The sequence below is a fragment of the Phycomyces blakesleeanus genome (genome assembly GCF_001638985.1).
Source record: "Phycomyces blakesleeanus NRRL 1555(-) unplaced genomic scaffold PHYBLscaffold_38, whole genome shotgun sequence".
Classification (NCBI taxonomy): domain Eukaryota; kingdom Fungi; phylum Mucoromycota; class Mucoromycetes; order Mucorales; family Phycomycetaceae; genus Phycomyces; species Phycomyces blakesleeanus.
Window position 1 is genome coordinate 89,289 of NW_017265168.1, and position 12,348 is coordinate 101,636.

Below are 12,348 nucleotides of genomic sequence, written 5' to 3' on the forward strand. Positions count from 1 at the left end.
TAAATATATAAAAAAAAAGTTCTTGTTCACATTCCGGGTAAATAAGGAAAGGAAGAAGTTGGGTAGCATGGAAAATTACGGAGGGACATCCTGTCGGGGTTGCAAATTAAGAATAATAAGCCACCGCACACTGCATTCTACTTGGCATTATGTTATATCGATCAAGTCTATTATATCAGACTATCAGTCCATTAGTCTATTTAGAGTGTGTATTACTTTTGTATATAAATCGGTTGTGCTTTGAAGATATAGCAAAATCATAAAAGAAGTCAATTGAAGCTCTTTTTATTTTTGCTTTTATTTTTCTATAAATTATTCGGATATATAATTCTTTGGATTTTTTTTAAAAAAAATTCAATTAATTTATATAACAATATAGTAATCGAAATAAAAGGTACTAAATAACAAGCCAAGACAGGGAAAGACAGGGAAAGCCAAAGGACAAAAGGCAAGACAGGGAAAGGGTAGGAAAAGGGTAGGGTATAGCAGGAAAGGGTAGGGTGGGATACACAACCAAGAGAGGGTTTACCCGATCGACGGTCTACATCGGTACGTCACTAGGCAAATAAAAGGAAAACGATTATTGTATTTTATTATTTTCAATGGCGACTTGCGGAAGCCCTACAATATTATTATTATTATTTGTGCCATTTGAAAGGAGGGGAGGGGGGGGTGGAGACGCAAAAAATTAATAAATAATTGTTACTTTCCATTCTAAAAAAAAAAAAAAAACAAAAACAAAAATTGTGTTTACCCCACGCTTTTTAGTCCATTTTTATTCTTTTCTAAAAAAGCCCTCCTCCACCTCTTCTTCTTCTTCTTCTTCTTTAACCCCTCTCCTTCCTCCTTTTCCCCTTTTTTTTCTTTTTTTTTTCTTTTAAAAAAAACATGTATCGCTTGTCAGCACTCGCACGTGCTGCCAGACCACTTACCGCTGCTGCACGTCGTGTACAGGTCTCTCAGCCCAACGCCTTCCGTTCGGCCTCTGTCGCCTCTTTCCACACCGGAAGATCGCGTCTTGCTTCAACCAAGACCACCGGTCCTGAGCCCAACGATGTATTTTTGCAGGGTAACTCAGCCAACTACATTGAAGAGATGTACGAGGCCTGGTTGAAGGATCCCAGCGCTGTGCACTTGTCGTGGCAGGTGTACTTCAAGAACATGGCCAACGGAGTTTCTCCCAGCGAAGCATACACTCCTCCCCCAACCCTTGTTCCCTCTGGAAGTGCCCGTCTCCCTGTCCTGCCTGGTGCCGGTCTCTCGAGCCCTATGAATGCCTCTTCCAAGGAGGTTATCGACCACATGAAGATCCAGTTGCTCGTCAGAGCCTACCAGGTTCGCGGTCACCACATCGCCAACCTCGACCCTCTTGGCATTCAGCACGCTGACCTCACCTCCGCTACACCCCCAGAGCTGTCCTACAACTACTACGGCTTCACCGAGAAGGATCTTGACCGTAAGTTCACCCTCGGTCCTGGTATCTTGCCCGCCTTGGGCAATGGTGACAAGGAACTCACCCTGCGCGAGATCGTCGACGTCTTGAAGAAGATCTACTGTGGCTCAATTGGTATTGAGTACATTCACATTCCTGACCGTGCCCAGTGTGACTGGATTCGTTCCCGTGTCGAGAACCCCCAGCCCTACAAGTACTCGGTTGACGAGAAGCGCATGATCCTCGACCGTCTCACCTGGTCCGACAGTTTCGAACGTTTCGTTGCCTCCAAGTACCCCTCCGAGAAGCGTTTCGGTCTTGAGGGTGGTGAATCCTTGATTCCTGGTATGAAGGCCATGGTAAGTCTTTTTTTTGTATTTTTAGGGAAGAAAAAAAAGTGAAAAAAAGAGAGTGAGAGAGGAGGGGGATATTAAAAAAATTAAATTAATTGCATAAATTTTGTGCTCTGTGAGAATGGGACAAATATTGTTGCATTGATGAATTGTGAAATATCATATATATATATATATATATATATATGTTCTTACAACTTCTTCGATTGTAAATATACTTTTGTTAACAATTTTCATTTCATATAATATTTTTCTAGATTGATCGTTCGGTTGACTTGGGTGTTGAATCCATCGTAATTGGTATGCCCCATCGTGGTCGTCTCAATGTCCTCAGTAACGTTGTCCGCAAGCCCAACGAGTCCATCTTCTGCGAGTTCAGTGGCTCTGTTGAGCCTTCAGCCGAGGGATCTGGTGATGTCAAGTACCATCTTGGTATGAACTACGTCCGCCCTACCCCATCCGGCAAGCGTGTCGCCTTGTCCCTGGTTGCCAACCCCTCCCACTTGGAGGCCGTCGACCCCGTTGTGCTCGGTAAGACCAGAGCTCTGCAGTTCTACAGCAAGGACACCAAGGGTCAGCACTCCATGGCTGTCTTGATGCACGGTGATGCCGCCTTTGCTGGCCAGGGTGTCGTATACGAAACCATGGGCTTCCACGATCTTCCTGCTTACTCCACTGGTGGTACCATCCACATTGTGGTCAACAACCAGATTGGTTTCACCACTGATCCTCGCTATGGTCGCTCCACCCCTTACTGCACTGACATTGCCAAGTCCATCAACGCACCCGTATTCCATGTGAACGGTGATGATGTCGAGGCCGTAACCTACGTAATGCAGCTCGCCGCTGACTGGCGCCAGACCTTCCACCGCGATGTTGTCATTGATTTGGTGTGCTACCGTAAGCACGGTCACAACGAGACCGATCAGCCCATGTTCACCCAACCCAAGATGTACAAGGCTATTTCCAAGCAGGAGCCAGTTGCTCAGATCTACGCCAAGCAGCTCGAGAAGGAAGGCACTTTCAGCCCTGCCGAGATTGACGAGAACAAGAAGCGTGTCTGGGATATTCTGGAGGAGAGTTATGCCAAGAGCAAGGACTACAAGCCTACCTCGCGCGAGTGGTTGTCCAGCAGCTGGCCCGGATTCAAGTCTCCCAAGGAGCTTGCCGAGGAAATCCTTCCCCACTACCCTACCGGTGTCTCCCACGAGACTCTTCAGCAGGTCGGTGCCGCCATGACCACCCTGCCCCACAACTTCGAGGCCCACCGCAACTTGAAGCGTATCATCCAGAACCGCGAGAACAACATCAAGGAAGGTAAGGACATCGACTGGTCTACCGCCGAAGGTCTTGCCTGGGGTTCGCTCTTGCTTGAGGGCAAGCACGTCCGCGTGTCTGGCCAGGATGTCGAGCGTGGTACTTTCTCCCAGCGTCACGCTGTTCTCCACGACCAGGCCAACGGCTCCAAGCACACTCTGTTGAACCACATCTCGCCCGAGCAGGGTGTCTTGTCGATCAGCAACTCCTCGCTCTCTGAGTTTGGTGTCTTGGGCTTCGAGCTCGGTTACTCGCTTGTGGACCCCAACGCCTATGTTGTCTGGGAAGCCCAGTTCGGTGATTTCGCCAACAGTGCTCAGGTCATGATTGATCAGTTCATCTCTGCTGGTGAGCAGAAATGGCTCCAGCGCAGTGGTCTCGTAATGTCCCTTCCCCACGGTTACGATGGTCAGGGTCCCGAGCACTCTTCTTCCAGAATCGAGCGTTATCTCCAGCTTTGCGACGATAACCCATACGTCTATCCTTCCCCCGAGAAGCTCGCCAGACAGCACCAGGACTGCAACATGCAGGTTGTCTATGCTTCCACTCCCTCCCAGTACTTCCACGTCATCCGTCGTCAGATCTGCCGTGAATTCAGAAAGCCTGTAAGTAAAACCAAACACAATATATATATATGTAGTGAAAGGGAGAAAAAACAGATAAAGAAAAACAAAGAAAGAAACTATTCATTTGTTGCATGTACTAATCCTGATTTATCTTTTTTCAATTTTCTAGCTTATCCTTCCTTTCTCCAAGGCTATGCTCCGTCACCCCATGGCTCGCTCCAACTTGGATGAGATGATTGGTGATACTCACTTCCAGCTCTACCTCCCTGAACCCCACCCCGAAACTCTCGCTGCCCCCGAGAACATCAAGAAGCACGTCTTCTGCTCTGGTCAGGTCTACTATGCTCTGCTCCGTGCCCGTGACCAGAACAAGATCAACGACATTGCGATCTCGCGTGTCGAGCAGCTTAACCCCTTCCCCTATGAGCAGATCAAGGAGCACGCCGACAAGTATCCCAATGCCGAGATTGTCTGGTGCCAGGAAGAGCCTTTGAACATGGGTCCCTGGGCACACGTCAGCCCTAGACTCACCACCACTTTGGCTCAGACCAAGCACCACGCCGGCAAGCCCGTCAAGTACACTGGTCGTGAGCCCTCTGCTTCCGTAGCCACTGGTAACAAGAAGAAGCACTACCAGGAAGAGTACGATTTCCTCAGCGAGGCTTTGATCGGTTCCCCCACCAAACCCAAGGCCGTTGAGCAGGGTGTTCCCCTCTTCTAAATCCCCCTAAAAAAATGTGAAATAATATAATTACCCATAACTTCTTTCTTTCCTTCCTCTATTTCCTCTATTTTTTTTTCGTTTTTCGTTTTTTATTTTATTTTACTTCTTTCATGGGAGAAAGACATTTTTTTTACTCATCATCTTTTTTCTTTCTTTTTCAATTCATTAAATATATATATATATATATATATATAAAACAAACAAACAAACAAATATACACAAAGCTAAAGAAGTCTATTTTTTTTTGACAAGCATTTTTATATTGTATTATATTAATATTTTCTTATCAGATCCGATAGACAAAAAAAAAAAGCAACGACAACCCAAGATCCACGTTGCTGGGAAGGTTTTAATCTTCAATAAAAAAAAATGCTTTAAATTCTGTATCATTTTTTTTTTTTTGGAAAATCAATTGATTTAAATGTCCGACAAAACAACCAATTGTGACTTTGATTTTAAGTTACTTTTTAAGAACCATATGAACCAAAATATATATATATACTTATATATAGAAGAAAGGAATCCAATTCAACTACATTTACAAACACACCACTAGACAACACCAAAAGCAATTAAAAAACAAAACAAAACAAAACAAAATAAAAAAACCGAATAAAGAATGGCCACCACACAAAGTGCTGATTATGATATTTCAAAATATACTGATCGTGTCAGTTTATGGAGTAACGATCCCAACGCTCATCTCTCGGGTTACTTTACTCTTTACTACCATGTCGAATCAGAGTTAACGCCTACAAAACCTGATACAATCCTGGGTGACATTTACGTTCGTCAGGCACCCAACAAGATTTGCGTTCTTGGATTATCTCCTAGCCATCCTTTTATTGTATCATCAAGCTCTTTGAACAAAGACGATCTCAAAAAAGAGTGCAACGTTGTGCTGGCCACAGAATTGGTTGGAACCAAGGTTACTTATGATACCACTATTGCTCAAATTATTGTCGGTCAAATCACGTATCTCATCAAGGCACGTATGCAAGGCCAACTGCTCGAACTAAACCCACGTCTCAAGGACACACCTGAACTTTTGTGGGAACATACAATGGATACAGGCTATATTGCAGTAATTATGTCGCGTGTAGACGACACAAAGCAACAACTTAAGGGCTATCTTACCGAAGAGGAATACAATACCAGCTTGGCAGAGAAGAAATCAGAATAGGTTATTTGTACTATATTACATTATACTATAGTAATATAGATGTTTTTTCTTTCTTTCTGATTTTGGTTTTGATTTTGTGGTAGTGTTTTGCACCTGTAAATATATTTTATTAAGCATTTATATGTAAAAAGGATATTTTTATTATAATTTTCAAGTAATAATTATCATTTAGCCTGTGTGCAAAGAGGCAAATCCTAAATCCTAAACCCTAAACCCTAAACCCTAAACCCTTAATTCATATGAATCAAGCTTTAATATGCGAGCCATATTTCCCCCCTTCTTCCTCTTAATCTTCCTATATTTTATAGCCTCATATTCTTTAGTTTTTTGTTTGTTTTGAATGAACAGATAAGTGGGTGGTTAATTAATGATATGTTATTTTGCGTCTTTTTTTTTTAATATAAAAAATAAATAAATTAAAGGTGCATCAAGCAACCACTAATTAGAGCTGTTAAATTAATAAGTTAAGCCAATTAACCCACATACACATACACTGTATATAAATGTATGTAATGCGTATTGAGTGCAATTAGATCTTAATCCCAATTCTAATTATTTTACTCTAACTACGAACGGCCTGAAGAGAGTTCAAGAGACTGTTCTTGGAATCGTCCTAAGAAGAAGATGAAATGAATATTTTGCAGAGAGAAAATCACATGAGTGCATTTGTCTACTTTATGTAATATATGTGATATATATTTCTTGGTGTAATGATAATAATAATAATAATAATAAAACAATAAAAAAAATAAAATTACCATGTCCAGGGACCAAAGCATGACACCGGCCAATTTGTTCTTCTGTACGTAAGTAGCCTTTGCACGGAGAGATCTTGGGTCATCAAAGGTCAGGAACTGCTTTGTCTTGGCAGCATAAGAAAAGTATGTCTGACTGGTAGAGTCCCAGACGGTCTTCCATCCACTAGCACTTCGGACGATCCCCTTGCTGGCAATTGTTTTCCACAAGACATCTCCAGAGTAAGAGCTCTTTGCACCCTTGCAAGGATCGGCACCCTTGCTGTCATATTGATCGCCCTTAATCTGAGTACCCTTTTTGTAAGCAACCTTGATGCCAGACTTGGCTGTAGCAGGGCTGGTGGTCAAGGCAGTGTAGCCGTAGAAAGGAACGCCGACCACAATACGGTTCTTGGGAATACCGGCTGCGACCCATTGCTTGACAGAAGAATCGATGCTTTCTTCACCATTCTTGGAGTAAAGAGGAGAATTGGACGAGGTCTTTGGGTTCCATGGGCCAGCAAGATCATAAGCCTTGAAATGATAAGAGTAATAATTAGATTTATATAAACGTAATACATAGTCTAAAATAAAGTAATTACCATGATATTGACATAATCGAGAGCATTCTTCCATCCGGATGCAAGTTTCTTGTAAGGATTCTGGTTACCATCTCTAAAGACGGTAGTGCTGACCGCAGCCGAAATTGTCTTGTGTTCGTTAGGGAAGGCGGCATCCAACTTCTTGCGGAGTAATTGGATGAGCTTGAGGTAGTTTGGAGTATCATTGGCATTCCTAGTCAATCAAGTCAGCTTGTAAATTTCTATTTTCATTTGGGCAATGTTCATCATTTCTAACAAAAATGATAAAACGATAAAACGATAATATTCTATTTGCTTACTTTTCATTACACGAAACACCATCTGGGTTGTTAGGATATTCTGTTGAACAATTAAAAGAAGAAGAAGAAAACGTGTGAGGTCTTTCCTGACTAGGATTTTTGATTTTTGATTTTTGATTTCTTATTTTATACAAATACATATATGTATATATGTATTTGCCTTGTAGATTATTTGTCTAATTATTACCCCAATCAAGATCAAGTCCATTCACGTTGTAGGTCTTTACGGCCTGAACAAGATTGTTGGCGAATTTTTCACGGGAAGCAGATGTGCGTACGAGGGAACTGAAATAGAGAGAGCCGCTCCAACTGTGGGATTTTTTTTGTTAGTTAAATAAAATATTATCATGTAAATATGTGCATATGATAGTATATCTTTAATATTATTCTTTTAGTGTTTCAACTCTTACCCTCCAATACTAAGACTGACACCTTTCTTGTGAGCATGAGCATCCTTGACAACTACAATGTTCATGGTTTTTATAGCCTGATTAGCTAAAATTCGGATTTATCTGAGATAAATTCTACAAGTCTGTGCGTGTACCTTTCTTGAGTTGATTTGCATCGAAATCACCAAGTTTTCCGTCTTTGTTAGGAATAGCAAACGAATAAATGACATGATCGAGTTTAGTCCAGGGAATGGACTTGGGAATATTCTATATAAATAAATAAATAAATAAATAAATAAATGAAAGGTTAATAAAGACCATTATTTTCAATACATTGATATTCTACTTGAAAGTATTTTATATCTACGTATGTACCCAGTCAACAATGTAAGCGGACAAATGGCGACTTCCATAGGCACTTGCTGCAAGACTGACAGCAGTGAGGTAGATGAGTCCAAAAAGACCCACCAAAAGAGATGAACGCATGGTTGGATCTCAAGAAAGCAAATAAATAAAAATGAAAGGGAAGAGAATGTAATGAAAGGAAAGGAAAGGTTAGAGGTGAGAAAGAAAGAAAGAGAGAGAGAGAGAGAGAGAGAGATTATGCAAAGAAGTGATTTATACCAAAGTATATATGTATGAGTGTAATTGTAAACGTAAATGTAAATGTAAAGATAGTTTTTTGACAAATGGTAATTGAATACTTTTGGTTAATATATCTGATAAGTCGTAGTTTCTTGTGCATTATTATATTATATATATTATCGTCACTAAAATCTAATTAACATAGCAATAGAAATAAGAATAATAAGTGAAATTGGGATTTTGTGCTGTGTTTTGTGTGTGTTTTTTGATTTTAAAGATCAAACAACAATTGAAAGATCCTATCTTTTTCGTTCTTTCTATAATGCGTTGTCCTACGATCACCCTTATTAAACTCGTTTGTATTCTCTCTTTCTTTCTGCTTTTTTATATATATATGTTATTGTCCATGTGTTTCTTTATATTCCTCTTTTGGATCTTTTGTCTTACTTGAGACAATTATGTCGTTGTCTAAACAACCGCCAATTATTCTCGAATTGTCGTACAGTTGTTACAGTAAATATATATAAAGGAACGAATCAAGAATGTTCGACATCATTATCACTTGAATAGTAATAGTAGTAGAAGAAAGAAATTCCACCAAATCCACATAATTGTTTTCTAACTTTCATTTGCAATATACCTTAGCTCTATTAATCTTAATGAGCCATTAGTATAGTAAAGTGCAGTGTAATTATATATATATATATATATATATATATATATATATATATGTGTGTGTGTGGGTAATATACTCATTAACCCTATCATTTTTTAATCATTTCATTTCAAATCAATCAAGCCAGCAATAAATGTAAAACTTTAGAAAGGGATGCAATACTTTATGTATCGCATACGTCTTGTATCTTATGTATTTATATACTTTCTTCTAAATTAAGGTGATTGTCAAACTCGCCTCTTTACTTATTTTTTGGTTGTTTTCCTATTTCATTTACACGAATATGTTTTTTTATTAGTAATATTTCCAAATAAATCAAATTCTCTTTGGTTGTTTTACGAGAAACTGCCAAAAAAGGAAAAAACACCTATTAATCTTTTTACACAAATCATTATTATCCTAATTTAAAATAAATAAAGTGAACCACAGAAAAATATTTGTTTTCTCTGTTTGTTGGTCTTGTAATTAAACTATAATATTATTAAAACAATTGTTTCTCTGGATTCTATAAGAGTCAAAATAAGGAATAAATGACATTCGATTGCAAAATTATTTACACTACCAAAAATACAGACTACAAACTACAGACTACAGACTACAAAGGTAGTTGCAATTATAGTATTGTTGTTGAGAATATTGTAGAAGATACCATGCCATGTTATCCAACAAGACAGGAATCTCGATTTGAAATTCCACGTGTTTTGGAGTAAAGTACGCGAGCATTTCCTTTTTCTTGTTCTCGTTCTTATTTTTTCTTTTCTTTTAGTGCTCTTCATATCCATATATATATATATATATATATAATTGCAAGGAGCTTTTGTGTTTCAATATACAACAAGATGGTTTAACTTTTTTTTTGTACAGAATTTGCTCAAAGGCTAAAAATTATTACTTATTACTTATTCCTATGCTTATATATTATTGATATTAGTATTATGCCTTCTAGCAGTATATGTATATGTCTGGGTGATTCTGTAAATTAATGTAATTAAAATATGCACACGACTTTAGTATTATATTCTCCTCTTTCTTATGCTTGTTTCACCAAAGTCAGCTACAGTGTTTAGACTTGAGATTGAGACAGATTATATTGTTGTTTTTTAGACCAATAATAATCCAGCTTTAGAGAAATACGGAACATTTTGTTTTGTAGAATAAGTCTCTGTAAAAATCTAACTTTCTTCATAAAAAAAAACGATGCATGAGACGACAATGTAGTAAAAATAAAAGCATTATTTGCTTCTACAAAACGCTTGAGAGGAACTATTGCTATCGATTATCTCGTTTGAAATCTTGAAAATGTTCTTCGAAACATTATCATGTCATAGCATTCCACAACTTTGGCAAACGAGAAAGCTATTCAACCTAAGGTTCGCTTCTGTGAAGGACATTTCATTACAAGAATTGCCTGTCTGCATCTACGAGATTATTAGATCAGTCAAAAGACAAATTCAATTCAACATCTTGTACCTTCGAGCAAAGGATCACTGGATCTTTGTCTGGACTTGAACTATCGCCAAAGAACACCAGCGACGCTTGTTCTAAGACCCTTAATCTTGACCAAATCTTTACCAAACATTCTGCTAGCAATTGAAATGATTGCTAGCTTGCTTTTATTCTGGTTAATCTTCTCGGCGATCAGTATTTGTTTGCTCTCCTCATAAAACAAAATATGAATATTTTATAAACTTACTTTGCACCTTGTATTGTTTGTTTGGTACTATCGTCCTTTATGACTTCTTTATTTTTTTTTCTTTATGTTTCTTTTTCACTCTGACTTATTATATTTTTTTCTTACCACCGCCTATCAAAATGTTTATCAGTTCTGCTCTTGCTCTTTGAACGCCTTGGCACAGGTAGAAGCTGGTTTTAGCTGTTGATATACCATTGAAGCACAATATCTTGTCAAGGTTTAGCAAAATATAAGGGGCATATTAAAGGTAGCTGGACATGTTCAATATTTTCTGCTGTTGGTATATTGAAAAAAAAAGTGACACTAATATCTTCAGCAGCTATCCTTTCTCTTTATTTTTTTTTCATGCCTTTCTAATCTGGTGTAAATATAATATTCCTTGCTGAAGAACCGTTTGAGCTTATGATGCGTGTCGCCATAACCATAGAAGGCAGCGAATACTTTATTACGGCTGGAATAATGAGCAAATAGGACACTTGTTCAAGTCTTCACTGGGCATAACATCTTCCAGCAGTGCTATGGGGAAACTTCTGTTGGAATAATGAGCAAAGTACTCCGTAATTGTTTGTATAGTTTTATGAAGAACATAATCAGCGGCATAGCTATCAGTTCTGATTAGGTTTAAGAAAACAAGATTTGTCTTCTTGCTTAGACCTCTTTAGGTCTTGCAAGTTACTATAACCAAGGGCCTAATAAGTAAGAAATTTTACATACTATATGTCACGTATACTCAAATATCTTGTCTGTTTAGTCCGAGTCTCTTAAAAATCAGACAACTTTTTAAATATTTCAAGTTTGGCTTCGTATGTGGTTTGGAGATTTATACCAGTAAAACTCGAAATGGATTCCATGCTGAATGCTATAGACCCCTACTTCAGTGAAGGCACATAACATAACAAAAACAAGCAAGGATGCTCTTGCCTTTCTTCTTCTTGGTGATTGTTTTGTTGGTGTTGTTGGTTTTAGTGGACATATTGTGTGTGTGTGTGTGTGTGTGTGCGTGTCTTTTTTTTTAAAAAAAAACTTGAGAACCGACAAGAAAGGAAAATAATTCAGGAACAAAACTTAATATATATATATAAGCTTTTTAATATATATCTTTCACAATTGATTAACTGCTAAAATGACACGGTTTACAGCACTTATTAAGTTTGACAGCTATCTATAAACAGTAATTGATTGCCTAATCTTGAGTTAAAATAATTTAAGTCTGCTAGTACTTGCACGCACTTTTGTTCAAATATGACACTATATTGTTTCTACCTGATTGGCATAATCTATAGCAAAAGCATTTGTAGTAATATTACTTATATTAGCCCCACTATACTTATATGTAGATATTACATCAATAGAGAAAATTATCCTCTCACTCGAGAAACATTATTTTGTCGAAGTGCCTTACAATAATTGACTCTGTGACATGACCACAAGTTCCAAAAAGAGATCCCACAACAATATTTTGCAAAAAAAAGGCGTGTTCATTTTTCTATCAAATAAAGCAGACTGATAGATGATTGAAATATCTTTGATAGACTCATTTGTGTTATTCAAACTGGAAGTGATATAAGTCCATGAGAAGGTATTTCGAAGGTTGACTATGTAAGACGAAGGCTAAGAATGAGAAGATAAGTAGTCCAATCTGGTTATTGTCAGGTATTCTCAAGGTTTTATTCAGAAAGTCATTGTATTTTTTGAACAATCCAGTGACTCATTCTAATATTCTTCTTGTACTGGGTGAGCGTTGGAGAACAGTGCTTTGGGTTGGTTCAACCCCCCCCCCCCCCCACATACATAC

The 12,348-nt window shown here is 38.3% G+C and overlaps 4 protein-coding genes across 4 annotated transcripts; 2 read left to right on the top strand and 2 right to left on the bottom strand.

The window, feature by feature from the left end:
• Nucleotides 1-888: 888 nt before the first annotated feature.
• On the top strand, nucleotides 889-4,445 carry PHYBLDRAFT_178459 (hypothetical protein; the record flags this gene model as incomplete). The annotated part of the gene is made up of 4 exons (XM_018437990.1): nucleotides 889-954; nucleotides 1,033-1,791; nucleotides 2,043-3,707; nucleotides 3,838-4,445. 4 exons carry the CDS (start codon nucleotides 889-891, stop codon nucleotides 4,387-4,389), a joined length of 3,042 nt encoding a protein of 1,013 aa, XP_018284168.1. The 3' UTR covers nucleotides 4,390-4,445.
• A 461-nt stretch (nucleotides 4,446-4,906) lies between these two features.
• Nucleotides 4,907-5,771, top strand: PHYBLDRAFT_160668 (hypothetical protein). The gene has a single exon (XM_018434225.1). It carries the CDS (start codon nucleotides 5,012-5,014, stop codon nucleotides 5,573-5,575), a length of 564 nt encoding a protein of 187 aa, XP_018284169.1. The 5' UTR covers nucleotides 4,907-5,011; the 3' UTR covers nucleotides 5,576-5,771.
• Nucleotides 5,772-5,929: 158 nt separating this feature from the next.
• On the bottom strand, nucleotides 5,930-8,108 carry PHYBLDRAFT_183944 (glycoside hydrolase family 18 protein). The gene is made up of 8 exons (XM_018438860.1): nucleotides 7,975-8,108; nucleotides 7,755-7,866; nucleotides 7,621-7,672; nucleotides 7,398-7,519; nucleotides 7,211-7,250; nucleotides 6,912-7,104; nucleotides 6,334-6,843; nucleotides 5,930-6,188 (listed from the first exon to the last, which is right to left on the bottom strand). Exons 1-8 carry the CDS (start codon nucleotides 8,083-8,085, stop codon nucleotides 6,138-6,140), a joined length of 1,191 nt encoding a protein of 396 aa, XP_018284170.1. The 5' UTR covers nucleotides 8,086-8,108; the 3' UTR covers nucleotides 5,930-6,137.
• A 2,074-nt stretch (nucleotides 8,109-10,182) lies between these two features.
• Nucleotides 10,183-11,404, bottom strand: PHYBLDRAFT_73141 (hypothetical protein; the record flags this gene model as incomplete). The annotated part of the gene is made up of 4 exons (XM_018442792.1): nucleotides 10,183-10,278; nucleotides 10,331-10,440; nucleotides 10,659-10,733; nucleotides 11,380-11,404. The coding sequence occupies 4 exons, from the start codon at nucleotides 11,402-11,404 to the stop codon at nucleotides 10,183-10,185; spliced, it is 306 nt and encodes a 101-aa protein (XP_018284171.1).
• Nucleotides 11,405-12,348: the final 944 nt, after the last annotated feature.

What these genes read in the sequence shown, in the direction of transcription:
- PHYBLDRAFT_160668 (XM_018434225.1), top strand. Translation starts at nt 5,012, where the DNA reads ATGGCCACCACACAAAGTGCTGATTATGATATTTCAAAATATACTGAT.
- PHYBLDRAFT_183944 (XM_018438860.1), bottom strand. Translation starts at nt 8,085, where the DNA reads ATGCGTTCATCTCTTTTGGTGGGTCTTTTTGGACTCATCTACCTCACT. An exon ending in CCGCTTACATTGTTGACTGG is followed by an intron (nt 7,867 to 7,974) that starts GTACATACGTAG and finishes TTATTTATATAG; the next exon opens with AATATTCCCAAGTCCATTCC. An exon ending in GTCAGTCTTAGTATTGGAGG is followed by an intron (nt 7,520 to 7,620) that starts GTAAGAGTTGAA and finishes AAAATCCCACAG; the next exon opens with TTGGAGCGGCTCTCTCTATT.